A 20,310-nucleotide genomic window follows, 5' to 3' on the forward strand; every position below is an offset into this window, starting at 1 on the left:
TCGGTTGTTAATCAACTCAGGCAGAAAATGTGTTGTTTGCTTCAGTAGAAACTGACACTAATGACTGCAGTGTTTCTGAAAAAGACATTCTTCTCCCCAGACTTTATTATCCATTCCCGTTCTTCCTATCTGAACACAAATCTCACTTACTCATCTCAGCAAGAGCTATTTCAAATTCTTGCAGAAGAAGCATGCAACCATCTGGCTAGATCCCCTGTCTCATGTTTATTAGACCAACCTATGAAAAGCAGATTCCAGGATATTTTAAACCTCTTTCAGGTTTATTAATTGTCTAAGCACAAAAGAAACACTTAGATATTGTTGGTTGCATATGAGTTGAAGGATTTGGCTGTTCATCAATTACACCCAAAAACTAGCTGGGTGCAACAACCTTGGCTGAATAAATCAGTAAGCTCAAAGTATCAGGTCATTGCTAACCCATAATTTCAGTGAAATCCTCCCAGCTTGTGGTCTGTTTCACATCAAAGGCATCACTAAGCCTTCACATGCAGCCCTGGGACCTCAAAATGTTTTCTCAGGTAACCTCTGACCTCAGAAAAGAGAAAATTATTAACTGCATCGATTGGGCTGTTAAATGTTTCAAAGGGTTTCAAGTGAAAAGAATCCAGATGAGATGGGATTGTAAACGCAACAGCGCAAAGTGGCTCTCAGATGTTCATACATATTATATAGAAGGATATAAATGTATTTACAATTTGGAAAATTGTTTCTTCCACTTAAAATGTATTGTGCAATTATCGTGTTTAATCTTTTCATAAATAAACCCTAATAAAATGAAGCAGATTTTTGTGTTCACAATTTCTTTGTGTGATGTAGATTTATGCCTGATTATATGACTTTGTAACATTAAAACAAAAACAAAAATTTGAAGAAGTCTTTAGGACAAATATGAAATATTTCTGTTAACACTGGTGAAGCTCTGAGGAAATGTTGTTTGAATTGTATTTTGTTTTAAAGGCACAAAATTAATATTTTTAAATCAAGTTATTTCTTTTTATACTTGGGATAAACATTTTGCTTCTGTGAATACTGTACAGCGTAGCTTCTGATAATGTGTTAACTATTTTTCTGTGACTGACCTTATCTGCTAAATTATCCATCAACTCTGCAAACAGGAAATGGTCCAGAGTTCATCCATAACGTAATCCTCACCCCTGAACCTTGAATCCATCCGCAACTCTGACCTTCATCTAAAAAAAAAAAAAAGGAGCTGGAAAAGTGAGTCTACATTTTGTATCACTATACGTTTCCAAGGTATACCAAAGAAAAATTCAGAAATCCTAAACTAAGGAATGTTTTTTTTCCAGAAGTGATCAACTGGGAAGAAAATACATAAAAAAAGACAAAAGCTCACTGAGCAAGCAATAGGAGCTGAAATGAAAGTTTTTCAACACAAACTTTAATTAACTTTTGAGTAATGGAACTGAAGTGTTAAAAATGACAAAGAAAGCACTCTCTACTCCTCCTGCTCTCCTTATGTTCAAACCTGTTTAAGCCCTGCTGTTTACCATCTCATGGGTGATGTGCAGAGATGAATTTACAGTGTGTTTACATTTCAAACCAGATTACACAGCTGCTAACAAGCAAGCAAATTAAAAGTAAAACATATGTACACCCTGGAGTAATTCATTAATATTTTATGGCAGCCTTGAGTCATTTTGCTTATTTAGCTTTGTGCTTTTAAATATATTGACATACAGTTTTTACTCTTCATGAGTTTACAGATATCCCTAATCTTGCTACATATTACTTCCTGACTAAGTGCTCACACCCTAAATTAAAAGCAAGGGAAAAACTTTTTCTGCTGTAAAGTCTTAGAAAGTTTTTTTTAAATATATATATATTTGCCTTTCATTGACTTTGTGGCCACGCATTTCTCTGAAGCACAGAAAAACAACAACAAAAAAACAACAACATTGCTGCAGTTAAAAATATTGCAGAAATTGTAAAACATGATAGCTATAATTTGGTTTCTTAAGGCTTGCTGTCTGCTGTACAGCTGTCATGAGCAGATACCACCATGTCTGTTACATACCTCTGTCTATTCCTGAAGCATTTCTGCATTTTTTTCCCCCACTTATTCAAGAACTATGTTCATGGTAGTCATCTGTGATTTACGTAACCTCATACTGTTATAGCTGGTAAGTGCTATGTTACATTTGTCCGTGTTTTATATAACTCTATATATACACACACATGCACACACAAGTTTATGGTATAAAAAGTGACAGGTAGAGTATAGTTAGTACATGGTGATACTATCAGCTCCAAAATCCAATCAAAAGAACTATTGAAAAAAACTTTCAAGGACTAAATAAATAAATGTACTTATTTAAAAGCATACATACTAAAAAAGTTAAATCCCAAGGTGATCTGAGATCAATGTCTCTTTTTTTTTCTTTTCTTTATGAGTGATATGCAGTCTCACGCACGACTTCTTGTCCAAAAACACGCATTGCCGAAGTGAAGCCGGAGCTGTAAGTTACAAATAAAACATTACCCTAGTGTATCAAGAAAAACCTTGACTCCAGCTATAAGGCTTCTTTTTTGTATCTGCACAGCTTGCCCACTGTAGCCCATAAAACTATTAAAATCTATCATTAGTGAGGTTTGAATGCTTGCTTGCAATGTTACTTATTTGTAACACTATAGCATGGAATGTTGTCACCTGTTCAGCATCTCCTGGATTGATTGCTTCTTTGCTTTGCAGTATAAGATCCACGTAAAGATTCATAAAGCTATTGGGTAAAAACACAGCTTGTTTTTGATCAAAGAGGAAAACTGTGCAAAGTTTGAAGCCGAGCAGGAGCATCGGTCAAAGAATGGTGGTGAATGTTTTTATCTAACTCAATTGGTAAATGTAGTCATTCACCAATTGGGTTAATTAGCTGGAGTCATTCTTACTCCAGCTAATGACTTTCACAATGCAGCTACAGTTATCAGAACTTGTGATAAACCCCAATTATACTTAGGACTGTATTAGGAAAATTGTAGATATTTTGTTATTAATCACTAAATAACTCCACAAGATGCTACAATTTGAATGACAAATTTTTGTTTTACTTGTGATGTTTTCCATTGTATAAGTATAAATATCTGGGGGCAAATAATTAACACAAAGGAGATTTTTTTTTTTAACATTAACAGTAAATCTATCAGAATCACCAATGAGTTAAAAACAATCAATTAGTATAAACAAACTGGTGACTTTAGCAAAAATAAGTGAGGCAGACAAAAAAAATAATACACATCTCTAAATGAAAATAATTACTGATCAAAAAATTTGAGAAAATCAATCCAATCAATCAATTCAACTCCATAAAAAAAAGAGATAAATTCTTCTCATTATAGCACAGTCAGTCCATTGTAACAATGGTCCTACTTCAGTGGATAAGTTCAGTATCTGCTGTATCTAAATTGGTTTTGAGAAGACAATACATCTGCAACCGATTGGATACCGAGACATACTGCACAAAGCAGACAGAGTAGGTGGACATCACACTTTAGGATGACAAACCTAGAAACTCAGAGAGAACACCAAAGAAAAAAGAAAAAAAAAGTTACTAGTTATTTGTGTTGTTGCAGCTTTATGGTCTTTCAGGCTGGGCCCACAAATCTCTTTTGGCATGTTTTGACCCAGAGCTGGGTAATGCATCACCCATGAGGACGGAGTGATTTCAATGGTGGCTGTCTTTTAGAACGACGCACTCAGAAGGCAAGAGAGGCAATAAAAAGTGAGGTATTGCTGTAGAATAGCATATTTATTTTCAATTGTAGAACTAAAAAACTAAAAAGATATCCAGGTAACCTGTGGGAGAAGTGCATGGCCCTTACTTTACAAGTAAGAGCGTTCATGTCATGTTACTCAGAAAGTCCAGCCTAGATTCAGCCTCAAACACAGAAAGATTTTTCCCTGCCTGTTGTTAATGTTTTGCAGCTCTTACATACAATAATTAATTTTTCAGCTTCACTGAAATTACTGAAATAAAATGTCCCCCTTTTGTTTTTCAGCTTGATTATCAAAGGTCTATTGATATCTTCTTCTACAGCTTTGCTTTTCCAGCATTACACTGCACAACGCCAGCTGCTAGCATCTCGTCTATCTCTGCTGAAGTGTAGCCGTAGTCCAGCAGGACCTCGACTGTGTGTTCTCCTACTGCTGGGTCGGAAGCGAGACAGGGCTCAGCGGGCGTCCGAGACAGAACCGGAGATGGCCGGGGGAACTCCTCCCCGCTGGAGTCCTTCATGAAAGAGCCTCTTTCTCGGTTGTGAGGGTGAGAGCTCACCTGGTCAAAAGACAACACAGGTGTGACGCAGGCATCGGTTCCGTCAAAAATCATCAACCAGTCCGCCTGGGTCTTTGAGGCGAAGCGCTCTGTGAAGAGCTGCTTGAGCTCCGGCCAATCGCTGAAACTCATCTGAGGGGGCAACTCTCCAGCGTCTAATTCTAAGCCTGAGAGAAAAACAAACAAACAAAAAAAAAACAACTGATGCAACTCCATAGAGAAATAAATACGACTGCATGGAGAAATAAGTAAGACTAGAGTAGCAAAGTTGAGTGAGATCAGTGTGAATATCTGAAAGAAGGTCCTTTAAATGTTTACTTTTTAATTACTGCAAAACTGAATTATTTGGACACAGAAAAAAAATAAAACCATTAGAACACTGTAAGACAACCTTTGTGCCAGGATTCTTACACAATACTTGGAAAGTGCTTTTTACTTTCCAGTAATTGAAAGGTATGAAGAAGCTCTTGAGCTTCCAGAAAATGTTACTTGTTGTATTTTGAAACAGGTTTCAAAAGAATGACAATTCACAAGACATGTTTTTATTTTTTGAGTTTTCTCTAAAAAGAAAAAAAAAAAGCGTAAGTCTTTTACAGTCTGAATTTACAAGTTGACTATTTTCTTGTAGACCATTTTCTGGACAGAGGAATGGCTGCTTTTATATTCCTTTTGAGATGTCTTTAAATCCCTCCCCAGACTCAAAATGCTAGAATCTTCTTTTTGAATCGGACGGCTCTTTTCATCTTACTTTGATGCTCACTCTCACATCAAAAGGTCAGCAACACACCAAACTAAATATCTGGGGTTAAAACAAATCTTCAACAAACTTAGGTGTGAATAAGTCTAAGACAAACTTTTGCACCATTTTCTGTGCTGCAAGATGCACTTTTTTGGTGGATTGTACATTAAACATCTGATTTCTTATTACCGTTTGAAAGACTTTTCTTCTGCTAGCTTACTGGTTAACCAAAGGTACTAGATGAGATTCGCAATTGATACTGCTTTTACTTTATTGCACAGGTCTCAGATGCTTAACAATCAAAAGAGACTTTGAAATGTGATCTGTTTCTGGATCGCAGAAATGTTAAATCTGTGATCCAAGAAACTGCAAAGTTCTTAATCCCACTGGAAATCTATGGTATACCAAAAAGGTCTAAAAATGCTGTAAAACATAATATCTTTTTTTTTCATATAATTATGAATGTTTTTCAAATAGTATCTACAGAAACAAGCTAAAATATAATCTAGAAATTATAAATCAACAGAATAGCACACTGGTGTCACTGCCAAAATGTTTTGTCCCGACTGTAAAATAAACTTAATAGTGATTTTAGTACAAACCTTTAAGCAGCTGGTTGTAAAACTCTGTTTCTATGGCGCCCACAGCCAGGTATTTTCCATCCAGAGTCTTGTACGTGTCGTAGAAGGGAGCTCCGCTGTCCAAAAGATTTTCTCCCCTGGGGCGACTCCAGAAACCAAGTCTACGAGATTTCCATAAAAACGAACCTGTAAACGCTGCTCCTTCCACCTGAGGACAACAAAGACAGTGTGAAATTACAAACGTTTCAATTTACAGGATGTATTTTTGCAAAAATTACTGATGCAGAAAGTAATAATAAAATAATTTAGCACTATCCACATAAAGTCACTAGTAAAAAGTATTTAGAACCACATTACAACCATAGATATCAATGTGTTTTACTTAATGTGAAAGTCCAACACAAACTAATTGTGGTGTTTATCACCATCTCTCTTTCCCACTAACTCTAAGCAACTTCCCAAGACCTGCTAAAGAAAAGCCTCCCCCACAGTATAATGCTGCCACTACCATACAGGGATGGTTTCAGTAAACAGATAAACTTTGTGTATTTTAAGAACTTATGTCACAGGAAAACACAAAGAAGTACACAATTATAAACTGCAATGCAAAGTATAAATGTTTTAAAATATTTGGGGGATATGTCCAGCTTTGTACAACTAAAGGATGAAATTTTAAACATTCTACTTAAAAAAAAAACAGCTGAAGGTTAATAGGATTTTATGGACAGAAATAAGGAGAGTTGTTCTTTCAGTCAGAAATTGTAAAACAAGTCTGGAATTTGCATATTTTGCAGTGCTCTTAAAAAATACGGTTAAGAAAAAAAAAAACCTCTGTTGCTTCAATCACAGCTAAAAGTCTTTATAAGTTATGGCACTAAATGCTTTACTCATCTCAAAGATCAAATCATCCTACTTTCTAAGAAAAAAAAATCCCTTGGTTCTTAACTTCGATTGAACTTTTTAAAACTTATTGAATAGACACTTTTAACTAATTTGAAAAGCAAAACAGTTTTTCAATGCATCTAAAAATAAACTGTTTAAAAAAGTGATGACAACCTGTTTTAGTCTTCAGGTGGAAAATCTGTTGCTGCTGAGTCAAAGCTTATCCTGCCATTGCAGAATAAATAACACCTTGATCAAACAGTAATGGATGACAACTCTGATAAATCTGCCGGCTTGGAATGTCATCCGTGAGATTTCAAAATGTTGTTAAGTGAAAACAGCAGCATCTGAAGACAAGCTATCTATCACAACTATTATTGCTGATGGTAATCGATTACCCGGGTCTGAACTAATAAAAAGTGCACTTTATCGCAAAAAGTTGCAGCTTGAACAGAAAAAAATGAGAGGAACACAAGAACCCATTTCTCTACTGTTCAAAGGGCTTTTTAGAGGTTCAAATCTAATGTGACACAAACCGCTTTTTGCTTTGTTGAAACTAAAAGGGAAAAAAAAAATATCTATTGTACGACAACTGAAACATGAGGAAAAAAAACAAAACGAACAAACTTTAAACTTGAGAATTGAATGTGTTTTTTCTGACCGTGTTGCTGCTTTATGAAAAGAAAAACTAGTAGAAGAACAGAAGGCCGCTCTGATGCTGGTCAGATTTTCAATGCACTTGCAATTATTCTTTACCAAAAACAAAAAAAAGAAAGAAAAAGAAAAATCCAGACTCATGCTTGAAATATTTGCTCTGTACAAAAACAAGGATAAAACTTAGAATGTGGATTCTTTGCTTACTGTCTTCATGAAAAATGCATTTGTGAATAAGAAAAAGATGAGAGACTCCAAGCAGTGTGTGTGTGAATGTGTAAAAAAAAAAAAAAAAAACCTTGTAAACTTATGAATTCTGTTTGCTTCTTCCTTGCATCCAACATACTACAGCTCCTCACCCTCTCTATTAAAATTTATTTCATTAATATGTCTGCTACAGGACATGAAAGCATCAAGTAAAATTATGAATCTCTGAGTGCCCCGCTTCTTTTTACTGCTTTCCTGACCTACTGCATTGATTTCATTTTAATTCAACATCCTTTGCTGGTCCACTCTGAAATGTCAGAACAAAGGATGACTAGAGTTCCTGATTGAGGCTCTGACAAGGTTTTCTCATGGAAATCTATAACAATAGATTATTTTTCCAACATTACTACAGAAGAAATAAGTTGCAAGCTAAACAATCAACATTTGAGCAACATTTAAAAGTGATTGTGGGGAAAAAACTGGCAGCATTCTGGAGTCTTAATTATGTTCATTTGGTAAACAACCATCTTGACTGTGTCCTGGGGTAACTATTCATGTTGGGGCTTTTTAGCAGCTAAATGCCCCACTAAGTTCGGTCATTCACTGCGTAGGTCAGCCAGTTGACAACTGAGGTTGACTCCCTTGCAGAGGTTTCTTGAGAAAGGTAATTTGGTTCAAAATAGTGATATTTTTCTGTAGCTGTATGGGGATTGATACTGTTGCATACAGGCGACTGAAGGACAGACAGCTAAAGCAGATTAATTAACCTTTGCACAATTTAACAGGTGATAAAATTAAATCATCATATCGAATAAGTACACTGTCAAAGAAAAAAAATATAACTGAACTTCTCAACTTCTTTATTGTTGGTAGACAACAAAAACAAATTTTAAACTCTGCTAAAATGGAAAGTACATTAAGAAAAAACAGGAGTACTTCCCCTATAAGTCAGACAGACAGAAAAACACCCAAATGCTTACTGATGCCACATGCTTGCTGTGCTAATGCTAAAAACTAACGCTACAAGTCTATCAACATAAAAAGGTCCTGTTAAAGGGCCAGCTCTTGTATCTTCAACAGTGAAATAGTAATCCTCCTGAATATTAGCGTCACTAACACGGACAACTCAATGAACATTTTCTGTCGATCTGAATTACCCAGTTGGGGTTTGCTTTTGATCTGTAAAGTTCCAAACCACGTAATGCTCCGTTATGCCGTCGAATGAATCAACGCAAGAAAATATTCAACAACCAGTGGATTCCCTTCAATTACTCCTCTGAAAGGGCACCAGAGGCTAATGTGACTAAAATAGACGCAGGAACTTATGGCAGCCCACCCTGCTTCTGTAGTTTATCACTAAAGAAAATATGCAAAATGACAAATTGTGCAGGGCTGCTGCAAAATATATTTGCATGGAGCAGATCCTTGTTTACACTGTAAAAGACATGGTTTCTCTGTCTCAGATCCATGTTTGTTTTAAAACAAAATTAATTTTAGTATAGAATGATCTTTTATTTAGTGAAATGTACCAACAGCAAATTGATAAATGGAATTACAAAGTGGGAAATTAAAGATAATAAACCATAATTCAATAGAATAACTGCATGACTAAATCATAAAGGATCATTAACACCAATACTAAAGGATACCTTGTTTACTGCTTTACCAAACAAGTGTCACTTCTTAATTATTTATTTTTAAAAAGAAGGATTAAATTATCCTCTTCTTATTGGTTTTGTTCTACTAGAGTGTTAAAAAAATCGTCATAGATTAATTTTTTATTTGTTTCGTCTTTTGTTTTTTTTCCTGTTAAGAACCAGATGGTAGTGAGTATTGTTTTAGTACTGGTATCAATATGGAAATTTTAGTATCCTGACAACCATATTAAAACATAATTATGACATACACAGAAACTGTTTTTGATTCACTATATGAAATCATCCATAAATGCTGGTAATAAAATGAAACTAGTATTTATATATATATATATATATATATATATATATATATATATATATATATATATATATATATATATATATATAATATTTGTTGATAACACATTTACATGATCTGCAACATTTTCTGTTAGTAGGAAACAGATGTTGTGGGTGAATTTCATCATTTAGTTAAGTAAATGATGAAATTGGAAATGCCTGCAAATGCAGTTCAGCAACATTTGGCCTTCTATAGAGAAATTTCTTAATAGAAAAGTGCAAATTAGTTTACAAAAATGTTCAAACTAAAAGCTCTTAAAAATTGCAGATTCATTTTCTAAAACTATACCATCTTCTGAACTTTCTACTACCAACTTTAATCTACAATAAATACAATAAAAGTCAGAAAATGAAAGCAAATTCATGAAAGCAAATAGGAACGTTTATTCTTGAGTGTTAAAAAACTGCAAAAGTGTAACAAATGGTTGGCTGCTAAAAATAATTGAAATGGATGAAAATAACTAAATTCAAAGAAATCCCCAAAGTAAACTACTATATGTATAACATATGAAAGATAGCAATGTTCTGTGAGAATATGCAGAAATATATACAGAGTGCAATTCTGTACTGAGACACTGCAAGAAGAGACAAAAATGATAAAACAGAATGATCACAGAAGTATAGCTTGCAGAAAGATACACAAGATGTAAAAGAATTGCACAGTAGGAATTATATGTGTGGAAAGAAAAAGGAAAATGGCACAAAAACAGACTCAAAACTAATTAATAGTAGGACATGAGATACTGCACTAAAAGGCTAAAAAGAGGTGTGAAAAGTTAAATTGAATATTCCATTTGAGTGACAGGGATCACTCTGAACGACTTTTCCGAGAAAGAAGCTGTCTGTGGACGAAAAAATGAGCTTGCTTTGATTAAAAAAATATATATATATATAAGAAGTATGTCAAAGTGACCCAGAGGGCAGAATCAGTAATTAGCGGAGAACTTCAAAATTGTGGAGGCGGTTCATTCCAGGTGAGCACAGGGCTCATGTGGCTAGGTACGCCACACAGACTGCCAGTTATAAATGTTTACATCCTCACAACCACTTAATTTAATTGTAATATAAGCTCCAGTGCACAGAAGCCTCAAAAGACGCGAGCGGTTTGAACTGGGGGGGCTGAATGGAAAAGCAAGATGAATGAAAGCATACTGCTGCTGTTAGATGTTTGGAAGATGAAAAAATGTGCCGCCCTGATGTGTCACAATTGACAGCTCCGAAGCAGATGGTGAGCGCTTTGGGAGCCTGTGATTATGGGAGGCTCATAGACAGGCTCTGAGAGTCAGTATAATAACGTAGTTGTGCTGCTAACAAAAGTGGCCACGCCAGCTGGTTCTGCACCCCGACAATGAGAAACTGTCTGTAGTGAAGTGAGGAAATAAGATTCAAGAGTTCATGATGGAGTCCTACAACACCGTGGAATGTTTCATAACCATTTCCCAATTAAAACCTTCCTTTGGGAAAGTAGTAAAACAACGCAGCGTGTATAAGACATTTTTAGGATGAATAACAGATTTTGTACTGGTTCAATATTGCCTACAAAATATGACAAATTTATGCAGCACAAACACACTAAGGGTTTGAATTAAATAAATGTGCTAAAGATTAGTTAAAATTACCATTTAGTTAAATTTTTTAAGCTAGAACATTTTGTATTGAACTTTGTCAACTAAATGAAATTCCTCTTTTGCCTGTTTATACGTTTTAAACTGAAATTCAGCAAACTTTAATAAGTATTAGTAGTAAAGTTTACTGAACTTTATTACAAAGAAAATAATGTATTCATTTCAGTTGAATGGAGGAATCTTTAAGTAAGTACACACTCTGAATTGACCTTAGGAGACATTTACGATGAGTAGGTTTTTTTCTTTTTTTTTAAGACTTTATTATTTCTTAAATATTGTTCCACTCACATATGCGGATTTTTACTTTTCTGTATCTTGTTATGGACTGTGATGAAGGATGACTTGTCACACAGAGACTATTGGGAGAGGTTCCAGCGAACCAGGTACAATGAATAATACCTTGAATTTACCTTGAAACTGCACAAATATTACGCAAAATTTGCAAAGAAAAATTAGATGGCCTTGAGGCCTGGATCTGAAGAGCACTGCTCTACATGAAAAAAAAAGACTAAATGCTCCACAAGGCATCCACTCGTGGCAGACTACAATTACACACCAAACTTTATTTTACAATCCATCATTTTCCTTCCACTTCTTTAAAAGTGACAAAATTTAGAGAAGTTTGAAGCAAATGAATACTTTTGCCAAGCATCCGAATGAGTGGCTTCCCAGTCACAGTTTTAAACTCAGCAAATTAAGGAATTTTTCAAATTAGTGAAACCTCATTAAAGTCAGCTCTTCAATTAATCAGAATCAATTTTCTGGGGGAAAAAAAACAATGATGATAATTAATAAATCACCAGAGCCAAAAATATTCAATTAGAGGCTTCTAAAATGCTGTTGCCAGAAGACAGACAGGAAATTCATTCAAAATCTAATAAATGCACTTCAGAACAAATTAAGCGTATGCACTGCTTCTTACACAATGAAAGAGTGTGTGTGTTCATTTTAAATCCAATATCCACATCATTAACCTAGCAAAAGTGTATGATGTGCTCTAACACTTCTTGTTCCTGTTGTACCTAATAAAGAGGCCAGTGCCTGAATCTGTAAAATCCTAGGAGCATATGTCTGCATCCATAATCCCATCACTTCTCTCCTCACTGACAGCCCGTAGGTGAAGTTTAAATTAGAGCTCTAGTAAATGTCCAAAAAATTAAACTTTGCTCAAACAAATGATCAGTTTTGGCATCCTTGCTCAAAATCTCTGCTACTGCTAAAACCCCAGGGGAGCCAAATCCCTGATTAAATTTAATCTTTAACTCAACAATTGAGCTGGCAAGGTCACCTTTACTTTTTATCTCCAGCACCCCTCAAAGAACAGAAAAGAAGTACCAAGAGGGAAACTTTGGGCATTTTCGATTAACATAAAAAAATCAGGCTGGAAAGTGTCCTAAGAGTGTCTGGGATTTCTGCATCCCCTTGCTTCAAACAGCCTCTGGTTCTGTGAGATTCAGGGACTGATTTGAATGCACAGTTCTTTTGAGGTCTGCTTAGTGATTTATGATTATCTTTCAGTTAAGGGACTCCAAAGGCTGTGGGAAAAAAAAACTTCAGTTTGAGGCCTCTCTGGAGAGTCCAATATGGATTTTGCCTCTTTCTTTTCTCTGCTGATGGAGAAAAGATTTTGTCCATGTAAAAACTACATTTTATCTGTTTTTTCTTTTCTTTTCTTTTTACCAGGAAAGTGTCTATGCCCCGCTGACAACAACTCAAACCCAGAAATGATTTGTTGGAGAGGAGCGTAGTTGATCTTTTAGAAATTCAAATTAGCGTTAACGTGAAGGACTTTCCGACGGCCGTTTTCAGAAGGTGCTCCTCAATCTTGTTCCTCAGGACTCTCAACCTGCGTACCTAATTAAAATTTTTGCATTGCCTTCTCCAGAATGTTTATGGCTGCCTCTTAAAATCACAAATTCATTTAAGTCCGTTGTGTGGCAGCAGTGAAAGACCTAAAACATGCTGAAAAGGGACCCAGACGACCAGGATTCAGAACCTCTGAGGTAGAAAACAGATCAGACTGAAACTACCAGAGGCAAGACATTGCATAACTAGAAATCTGTGACTGCAGATTTATTACTAGAAAAATGTTAAGGCCGCACTTGAATCAGTGACATAAAGAAGCTGTACAAAGTGAGCAGCTCTACAGCTAGTAGAGATTATTGTAAAAAAATTAAAAATTAAAAATACACACAAAAATTCAGTTTGTGTTTTCACAAACAGAATTAAGTTTTAATCTCAGTTTCTATAAAACAAATTCAATGTTCCTCAGTCTGCAAGTGTTTTAGAAGTTGAAGCAACATTCCACATCCATTCAATAGTAAATCAACTTTTTCATTTAATGTTGGCAGAGGCCAAACATCAGCTGTAGCAGATGGTTGTCTCCTCCTACGTTTTTCTGACAATAATAACAACATGACCCAATAGTGATTTGGGACACTTCCACTCTGTCTGATATGTTTAAATTTCGATTTTGGTGATAGATGGTGTAGTAGGGGCACAAGAACCAGGTAATTGTGCTTACATGTTGAAAAGTGTAACGTAAAAAAAAAAAAGAAAAGAGTAAATTATTCTATGGCTTTCTCTCTTTTTTTATAAGTAGCATCATTTACACTGGAACGGTTGGTAAATATGCAAAGGCTTTATCATTACAGACAGGTGTTAACAGGAACATAACAGTGAATAAGTTCCTAACACACACACAGACGCACGCACACACACATGCACACCCCTGATGTCTCTCGGAATGTGATGCAAAAAATATATTTAATTCAATATACCCTTGGGAACAAAAGGTAGAAATATTAACCTAAATGGCAAAAAGTCAAAAATAAATTAAGGTGTAGAAAAATGTAAAAATTTGTTAAAGATAAAGGCCGCAAAAGCTTTATACATTCAAAACAACTTTCTGATCTCTTGAGTAAACACTTCCCACACTCAGCACTGACCCACTTAGCCCATTTTAGGTTTAATTCAATAGTCAAAGAACACAAAAAAAATCCTGAAAATGAGACAATAATGAATGAAAATAAAAAGCCTCTCCCGTGTGTTCTCCATGCACTTCAATTTTCACTGCTCATTTCAAGAAAATTAATAAGATCTTCTGCAACTACATTCTCAGCAACACAGCCCCCTCTCTGACAGAGCTGCCCACACAGCCACACTGACTCAAACCATCAGCTGACAAACCTTCCAGCTAAATCTCATCCTGTCACCTGAATCACTGCAGTTTGTTCCGCTCTTGTCTGTTTTACACAGAGAACTGCACCACATCAACCCAGAAGGCTTTACAAATGGTGCCTCGTTTGAAAATTTACCTGACAGAGATGTGAAGTGGATGAATAGACAGCAGCCCTGATCATTTATGTCTGGATGCTACATCCTTGCTGGCTGCCAGCCTCTTCACTTGGCTGCATTTAGGTCTAACAGGAAAAGCATTAGGCTCCTCTTACTGCACGTTTTAATGGTATAGCTTTAGAGACGGCTTTGCACTTGGGCCCACTTCGAGCTGAAGCACACTTAAAAGCAGCAAAGTTATAATATACAGCAAACTGAAGGTACTAGAAAGCACTTCTAAGTCCATCATATCGGAAAAGTTTCTATTCAGGCTGGGGTTGGTTAGCTATATAGGATTTAAAATGACATTGCATTAGAATTAATCCACCTTCCAGAAGCAATTGCTGCTTTCACATTTCAAATAAGATTGAAGGCATGAGTCGCTATCAACGCACACTTAGTTTTCAAGATATAGTTTTAAAAAATAAAACAAAATGTAAAGTCCTTTTAATGAGATATCAGAGAAATTAGTAATTTTAACACTTGAAAGAGATATAAATACAGTTGAAATAACTCTGCAAGAGTTAAATTAATGCCAATTCTGAAAGGGACCAAATAGACTCGGCATAGCTACAGTAGGCTTATTATTATTTAAAGAAGAATAAATTCGATTATATTATTTTATATAATGTCAAACATTAATATCAATCCTGCTCCAGTCTGTATTCAGGCAAGCACTTCATTGGGTTGCTGTCTTAATTTATTTAAGAAGCTGTGTTTAGTTAACTGAAAGTGCTCATCAGTCAATAACAATGAATACAATAATAAACAGCAGCTTTGTCTCGTTTCCACTTTGTAGAACAAATTGGAATGCAGAACTTGAAAGATTCACATCAATTTGTTGAACTAGTGTGAACTTTAGCAAATCCCCCCCAAAGGTAAAGGCGAAGCTACAATTTGAAGACAGCAAAACACTAAGCGCTTTGTCTTATAGAAGGCAAAAACTTTGTTTTCCAGCTATGCACAAAACATCTCTCTTGCAAGGACAACTCTCTGAGGTCTCATTTATGTGAGGACTGCTGGGTTTCTACAAGGACTCCTCTCCTACAAGATTTCAGAAAGGTGTTTTGTTTTTGCTCTGTTTATTTGCCTTGTTATCTTCCATTGCAGCTGTTCAGCAGTTTCAATATCCTGCTGGTTCTCCCTCAATGAGGATCCATCTTTTTCATCTTTCAATGTTTCACACAGAAACACTGACAAAAAACAATTCCCTAAATTTTTGTAAAAGATTGGTACTTCTGACATGCAGGCATCTACACCACAGAGAAATCTGCATTCAGAAAACAAGAGCTAAGGTCCCGCTGTGACCAATTTTCAGCCAGAAGTTAAACTGATGAATTAAAATATTTTAACCCATCAATGAAATACTAATAAGAGCCGCACACCAAGCCTAGAGTATATTTGTCTCTGAGCTCTAATAAAATACAACCCAATTTGGAAGAAGAGTAGAATATAAGGAATCAGATGCTGTAATTAAACAGAAATATGTGGCTGACTTATAGTTACATAAATTAATTCTACTTTGCATAGAAGCTCAATATGTTTGTATCAAATCAACTCTTTCTAAAGCCATTAATATATCAGCTGCATTGAATGTGCATCAGAACCTCACTCCCACTGGGCTTCATTTAAAGATGTTCTGCCTTCTGAGACTCTGATGGGCTCTTCCAAGTAACTCAACCATGAGCCGCCCAACTTAACCCACCAATGCTAATCGGGACTTTACAACACAGAAGAGCCCCACCATGCAGCTGTGCGGAAAATACTTTTGCTTGTTGATGTCAACGGATCACTACACAGAGACAGAGCACACAATTAGTTCTGCACCTGTCCAAAAGGCGTCTGTAGAATATATGAACCTATATTGTGTCCTATCACTTTTCTGGTTCAATTTCCTGGACTGTATCTCATCTATCTACACAAATGCATGCAATTTTGCTGTCAAGTACTTTTTAAAACATTTTCATACAACGATACTGGTAACCTGCCCCTTACCTGTATTGTGGTTCTAAGGTTTGCTAAGTTTGCTTTGCCATAAAGCAGTGACTGCAGTCAGTAGACATATGAATAAATGGAAACTTAGTCTTAAAATCACAGCTTACCATGCTAGCGTCAATGATCTGTCCTTTCCCCGACTTTGTGCGCTCCAGCAGGGCTAAGACGATCCCCAGAGCACAAGTAAGACCACCACCGGCAAAATCTGCTAATAGATTCAAAGGTGCATAGGGCTTCTCTCCACTCCGACCCAGTTGGGACAAAAGGCCTGTACGGACATTAAACAAACTCTTTAGATAAAACTTACAGCACACTAAGGACCAATTTAGTTCAGAAACCAGATATTGTTTAGAAGCTTTTCACTGAACTGGAGGAATTCACTGAACTAATTCTTGCAAAAGAACCTTGACTTTGTGTGAGACTTGCTGCTCCTTTTGCTGCACTGCTATCGCACTGGTATAACAAAGCGCCTTGAACAATAATAAAAGCATTACTGTGTAGTTGCAAAAAGGATTTTCAAAGTTTCTTTGTAATATTTGCCTTGGAGCGCCACATAAGAAAGGCCATATACAAAGTACCAAACAGAATTTCTACAATGTCTTCAATCCTAATAATCTAATCCTAATTTATTCTTAAAATATTATTTGAGCAGTCATTTATTTGTGCTTATATTTCAAACTCTCTTTTTGTATTTTAAGATATGAATGAATTTTTATGTTACTAAAGATAATGGACCTATAGTCGGGGTTAGGGTTTGGTTTGTACCCTAAAATGATCTTTTAGTCATAGCTGAACTCAATATGTGTGCTATAAAATACAGACGAGGCTGATGAACAACTGCAGCGAACCCCCTTTCATTTGAAAGGGGGGAAAAAAACACAGAGGTTTTAGCGCTGCAGCACAGAAACATCCACAAAGCACATAATTATGTACTTGAGTGTGCAGAATGGGGAAGAGCAACTTGTGATTTTGTGCTTGAAAGCATCTTAATTAGAGGTGTTGTAGCTTTAGACACATGCAAATCATTTATTATACAAGGCATGTTTAATAATTTCAAACTCCACTAACAGTTTGGTAAAGTAAACAGCCTAATTTCTTTTTATTAAAGACCACTACTACTTAAAATAACTCTGAACCTAATTTATTTTCCAGTTTTCATCTAATTTTGAATGATGGGAGGAATGTTAGCAAGTAAGGAGATAATTTCCCCAAGTAAAGAGGTTTTGCTGTAATAGTTTATCTTTTCTTTACATATCCGTCCTCTGTGTTATTTTAAAGTTTCTGAACAATGCTGCTGGGTCTCAATAATTTGAATGCACAATACTTCCAGAAATAACATTAAAAAAAAACCATCTAAAACTAAAGTTTAATGCCCTCCATCTTTGCTGAGTTCTCTGGTAATGCTGCTTAAAATCCCTAAAACAAGCAGATCTGTTTTTCATTTCAAACAGCATGATTTCACAAATTTCGGAAAAAGAATCCAGATTCTAATTTGACAACATTTATTCAGAGTAGAAAAAAACAAAACATTCCACTGATGTTACTTTTTAGTACAAACTTTCTTGCCTACAGTACCACACAGTGTTCACCCACAAAATGTTACAAGCTTGAAGTACAGTCTTTACCTGACATGGCGAGGTAGTTGATGTCATGTCCAGCTGCAGAAGCGTAACACCCACTCTGGCCATATCCCGTCAACCGAGCGTAGATCAGACGAGGATTTTCTGAAAGTAATTCTCTTGGACCAAGGCCTAGTTTCTCCATAACACCTTCAAATAAGAAGAATAACATTTATTCATTACCTCCTTACTGTGTTAGTTTAAGCTCAATGATTTTAAGACAAATTAGCAGTCACTTAAAAGCATCCCCACCCATCTTTTTACAGATTCAGTTCTGACCTTTGCGATAGGGCTCAAGGACAACATCTGACTGAACGCAGAGCCGCCTGAGCAAAGCCACACCCTCTGGCATTTTCAGGTTGAGGGCAACGGACCGTTTCCCGCGAGCTTGCGTGTCCAGAGTTGAGAAAACCTTGGTGCGGTCCACACGGATCACCGTGGCTCCAAAGTCTGCCAGGATCATGCCACAGAACGGTGCAGGGGCCAGACCTGCCAACTCGATGACTTTCACTCCCAACAGTGCCATGGGTCTATGACTGCAAAGTTTATTTACACATACAGATCTCAATTTATGTTAGATAATGCATGACTTATGTTAGTATTAAAAAAAATGCCACAAGCAAGACACAATCAATGATATTGAGTGTTATTCTCACTAAGCCCATCATTATCTTCTCCTTTTTCCAATTAATGTAATTCAGGCTGCTTTTCAAAAAGATTGAACAGATACTTAGACAAAAAACAAAACAACAACTAACTGACTCACTGCAAAATAGCCTAATTATGCAGAATATTCTGGTAAGTACAGTTCAACAGTACGATTTTGCCTTTCTCCTGAAATTACATGTTGATCTCATTAAATTCAAATCCAGAGCCTTTTGCCATTGCAGCATGATACATTATCTGACACTGCGTAACAAAGTCTTTTGTGGTTAGTTCCAAATTAACTTTCAATGGGCAGGTGCAGAACCTCCGACTTTGCATTACGAAAAAGTTCATTTTTGTAATGTCTACTCCTGTCCATGAAAACTAGAAACCTTGGAGCAAAATAAGCACAAAAACAACAACTGATATGGTGATTATACCAATTTGTGGATACTTTAACTCTTTGCAGTCTAATGCAGGTACCATCCACTACTCAATGTTTCATACTGCTTTGACAACTACTTTTCATTAAGCTCATGTTCCTATATTGCAAATCTCTCTTTTATGAATCTTAGATCTTATAATCTTAAGCATCATGTTTTCATTATATTCAAACTTTTTTAACAATTAATCTAATGTGTTTTACTTAATTAATTAAGTTACTGAAATAAATTAGCTTTATTAAAGTATTCTAATTTTTGTTCATGACTGCAAATAAAAATCTACTTCCCTACAGTGCTTATAACTCCGTTTCCAGACGGATCTGTGGAAACAGGGTCTAACAATCTTTAGTAAATAATATGCATCTCAAGTAAATGGGAGTTGTGATTTAGGGACAATTGCTTACTTACCTCTATAATGCACTTATAGCTACTAAGAAAAATAAACTGAGGTGAAAGGACAATGATGGAACAACAGGTGGGTATGAAAAAGAAGTTATGACTTCTCCAAGGCAAAATAACCCGCATACGTGCAGCAAAGTAAATTATAACGCAAGTGAAACAGTAGCGTCTGTTACAGTGCCAAAAGACCCAAACCAATATATGTCTTTGCAGAATATATTCATGCATTTGAGCAAAAATGCAAATAAAGTGTTTGAATAAAAGTTTATCAGCTCACCTCAGTCAGCTCAGAACACCGAGGGCAAACAGCTGGAGACTCGGCTCAAATTGACCGGCTCGTTTATCTTTAGACTGAATTTAGCTGTTTGAACAGCAGAACAAACACAACACAGGGGTCACTTGCTAATGGGTTACTAAACTACGAGGGATACAAAACAGACAGTGTAGCCTATAGTTCAGCTGGCATTCAATAATAATTCCAAATAAAGATGCGTGGTATAAGCTTAAACTCTAGCCTCCGTCACCGCTTCTGTGGTGTTGCTCAAAGATATGACGAGCAAGAAGACGAGGGAGGTTTTAGTTCACCCGGTCTTATCTCAGCCTGGTCGGGTAACATTCAGGTTTCGCTGTGGTGTAAAGGTAACGAGATTCATGACTAAACTTCCTGGTGGCGTATGGCGTCATCGCGTTGTTTTGCGATGGCCATCTGGGAAATGACGTTTTTTTTTTTTTTCGTCCAGTAAGTTGGACTGAATTATTTTATTGTTTAATCTATTTATTATTTATTAATTTTGATAAATAAGATCAAAATTAGACACTATTATGAGGAAACTTGCTTTGTTCTTTTATACAATTAAAACGTGAAAAGTGTAGCTTTGTAT

General features: G+C 35.9%; 1 protein-coding gene across 1 annotated transcript; it reads right to left on the bottom strand.

The window, feature by feature from the left end:
- Positions 1-475: 475 nt before the first annotated feature.
- amacr (alpha-methylacyl-CoA racemase) lies at positions 476-20,063 on the bottom strand. The gene is made up of 6 exons (XM_044144063.1): positions 19,707-20,063; positions 18,222-18,478; positions 17,949-18,092; positions 16,431-16,591; positions 5,649-5,835; positions 476-4,474 (listed from the first exon to the last, which is right to left on the bottom strand). The coding sequence occupies exons 2-6, from the start codon at positions 18,466-18,468 to the stop codon at positions 4,065-4,067; spliced, it is 1,149 nt and encodes a 382-aa protein (XP_043999998.1). The 5' UTR covers positions 18,469-18,478; positions 19,707-20,063; the 3' UTR covers positions 476-4,064.
- Positions 20,064-20,310: the final 247 nt, after the last annotated feature.

Source organism: Gambusia affinis, linkage group LG17 (assembly GCF_019740435.1).
Source record: "Gambusia affinis linkage group LG17, SWU_Gaff_1.0, whole genome shotgun sequence".
NCBI lineage: Eukaryota > Metazoa > Chordata > Actinopteri > Cyprinodontiformes > Poeciliidae > Gambusia > Gambusia affinis.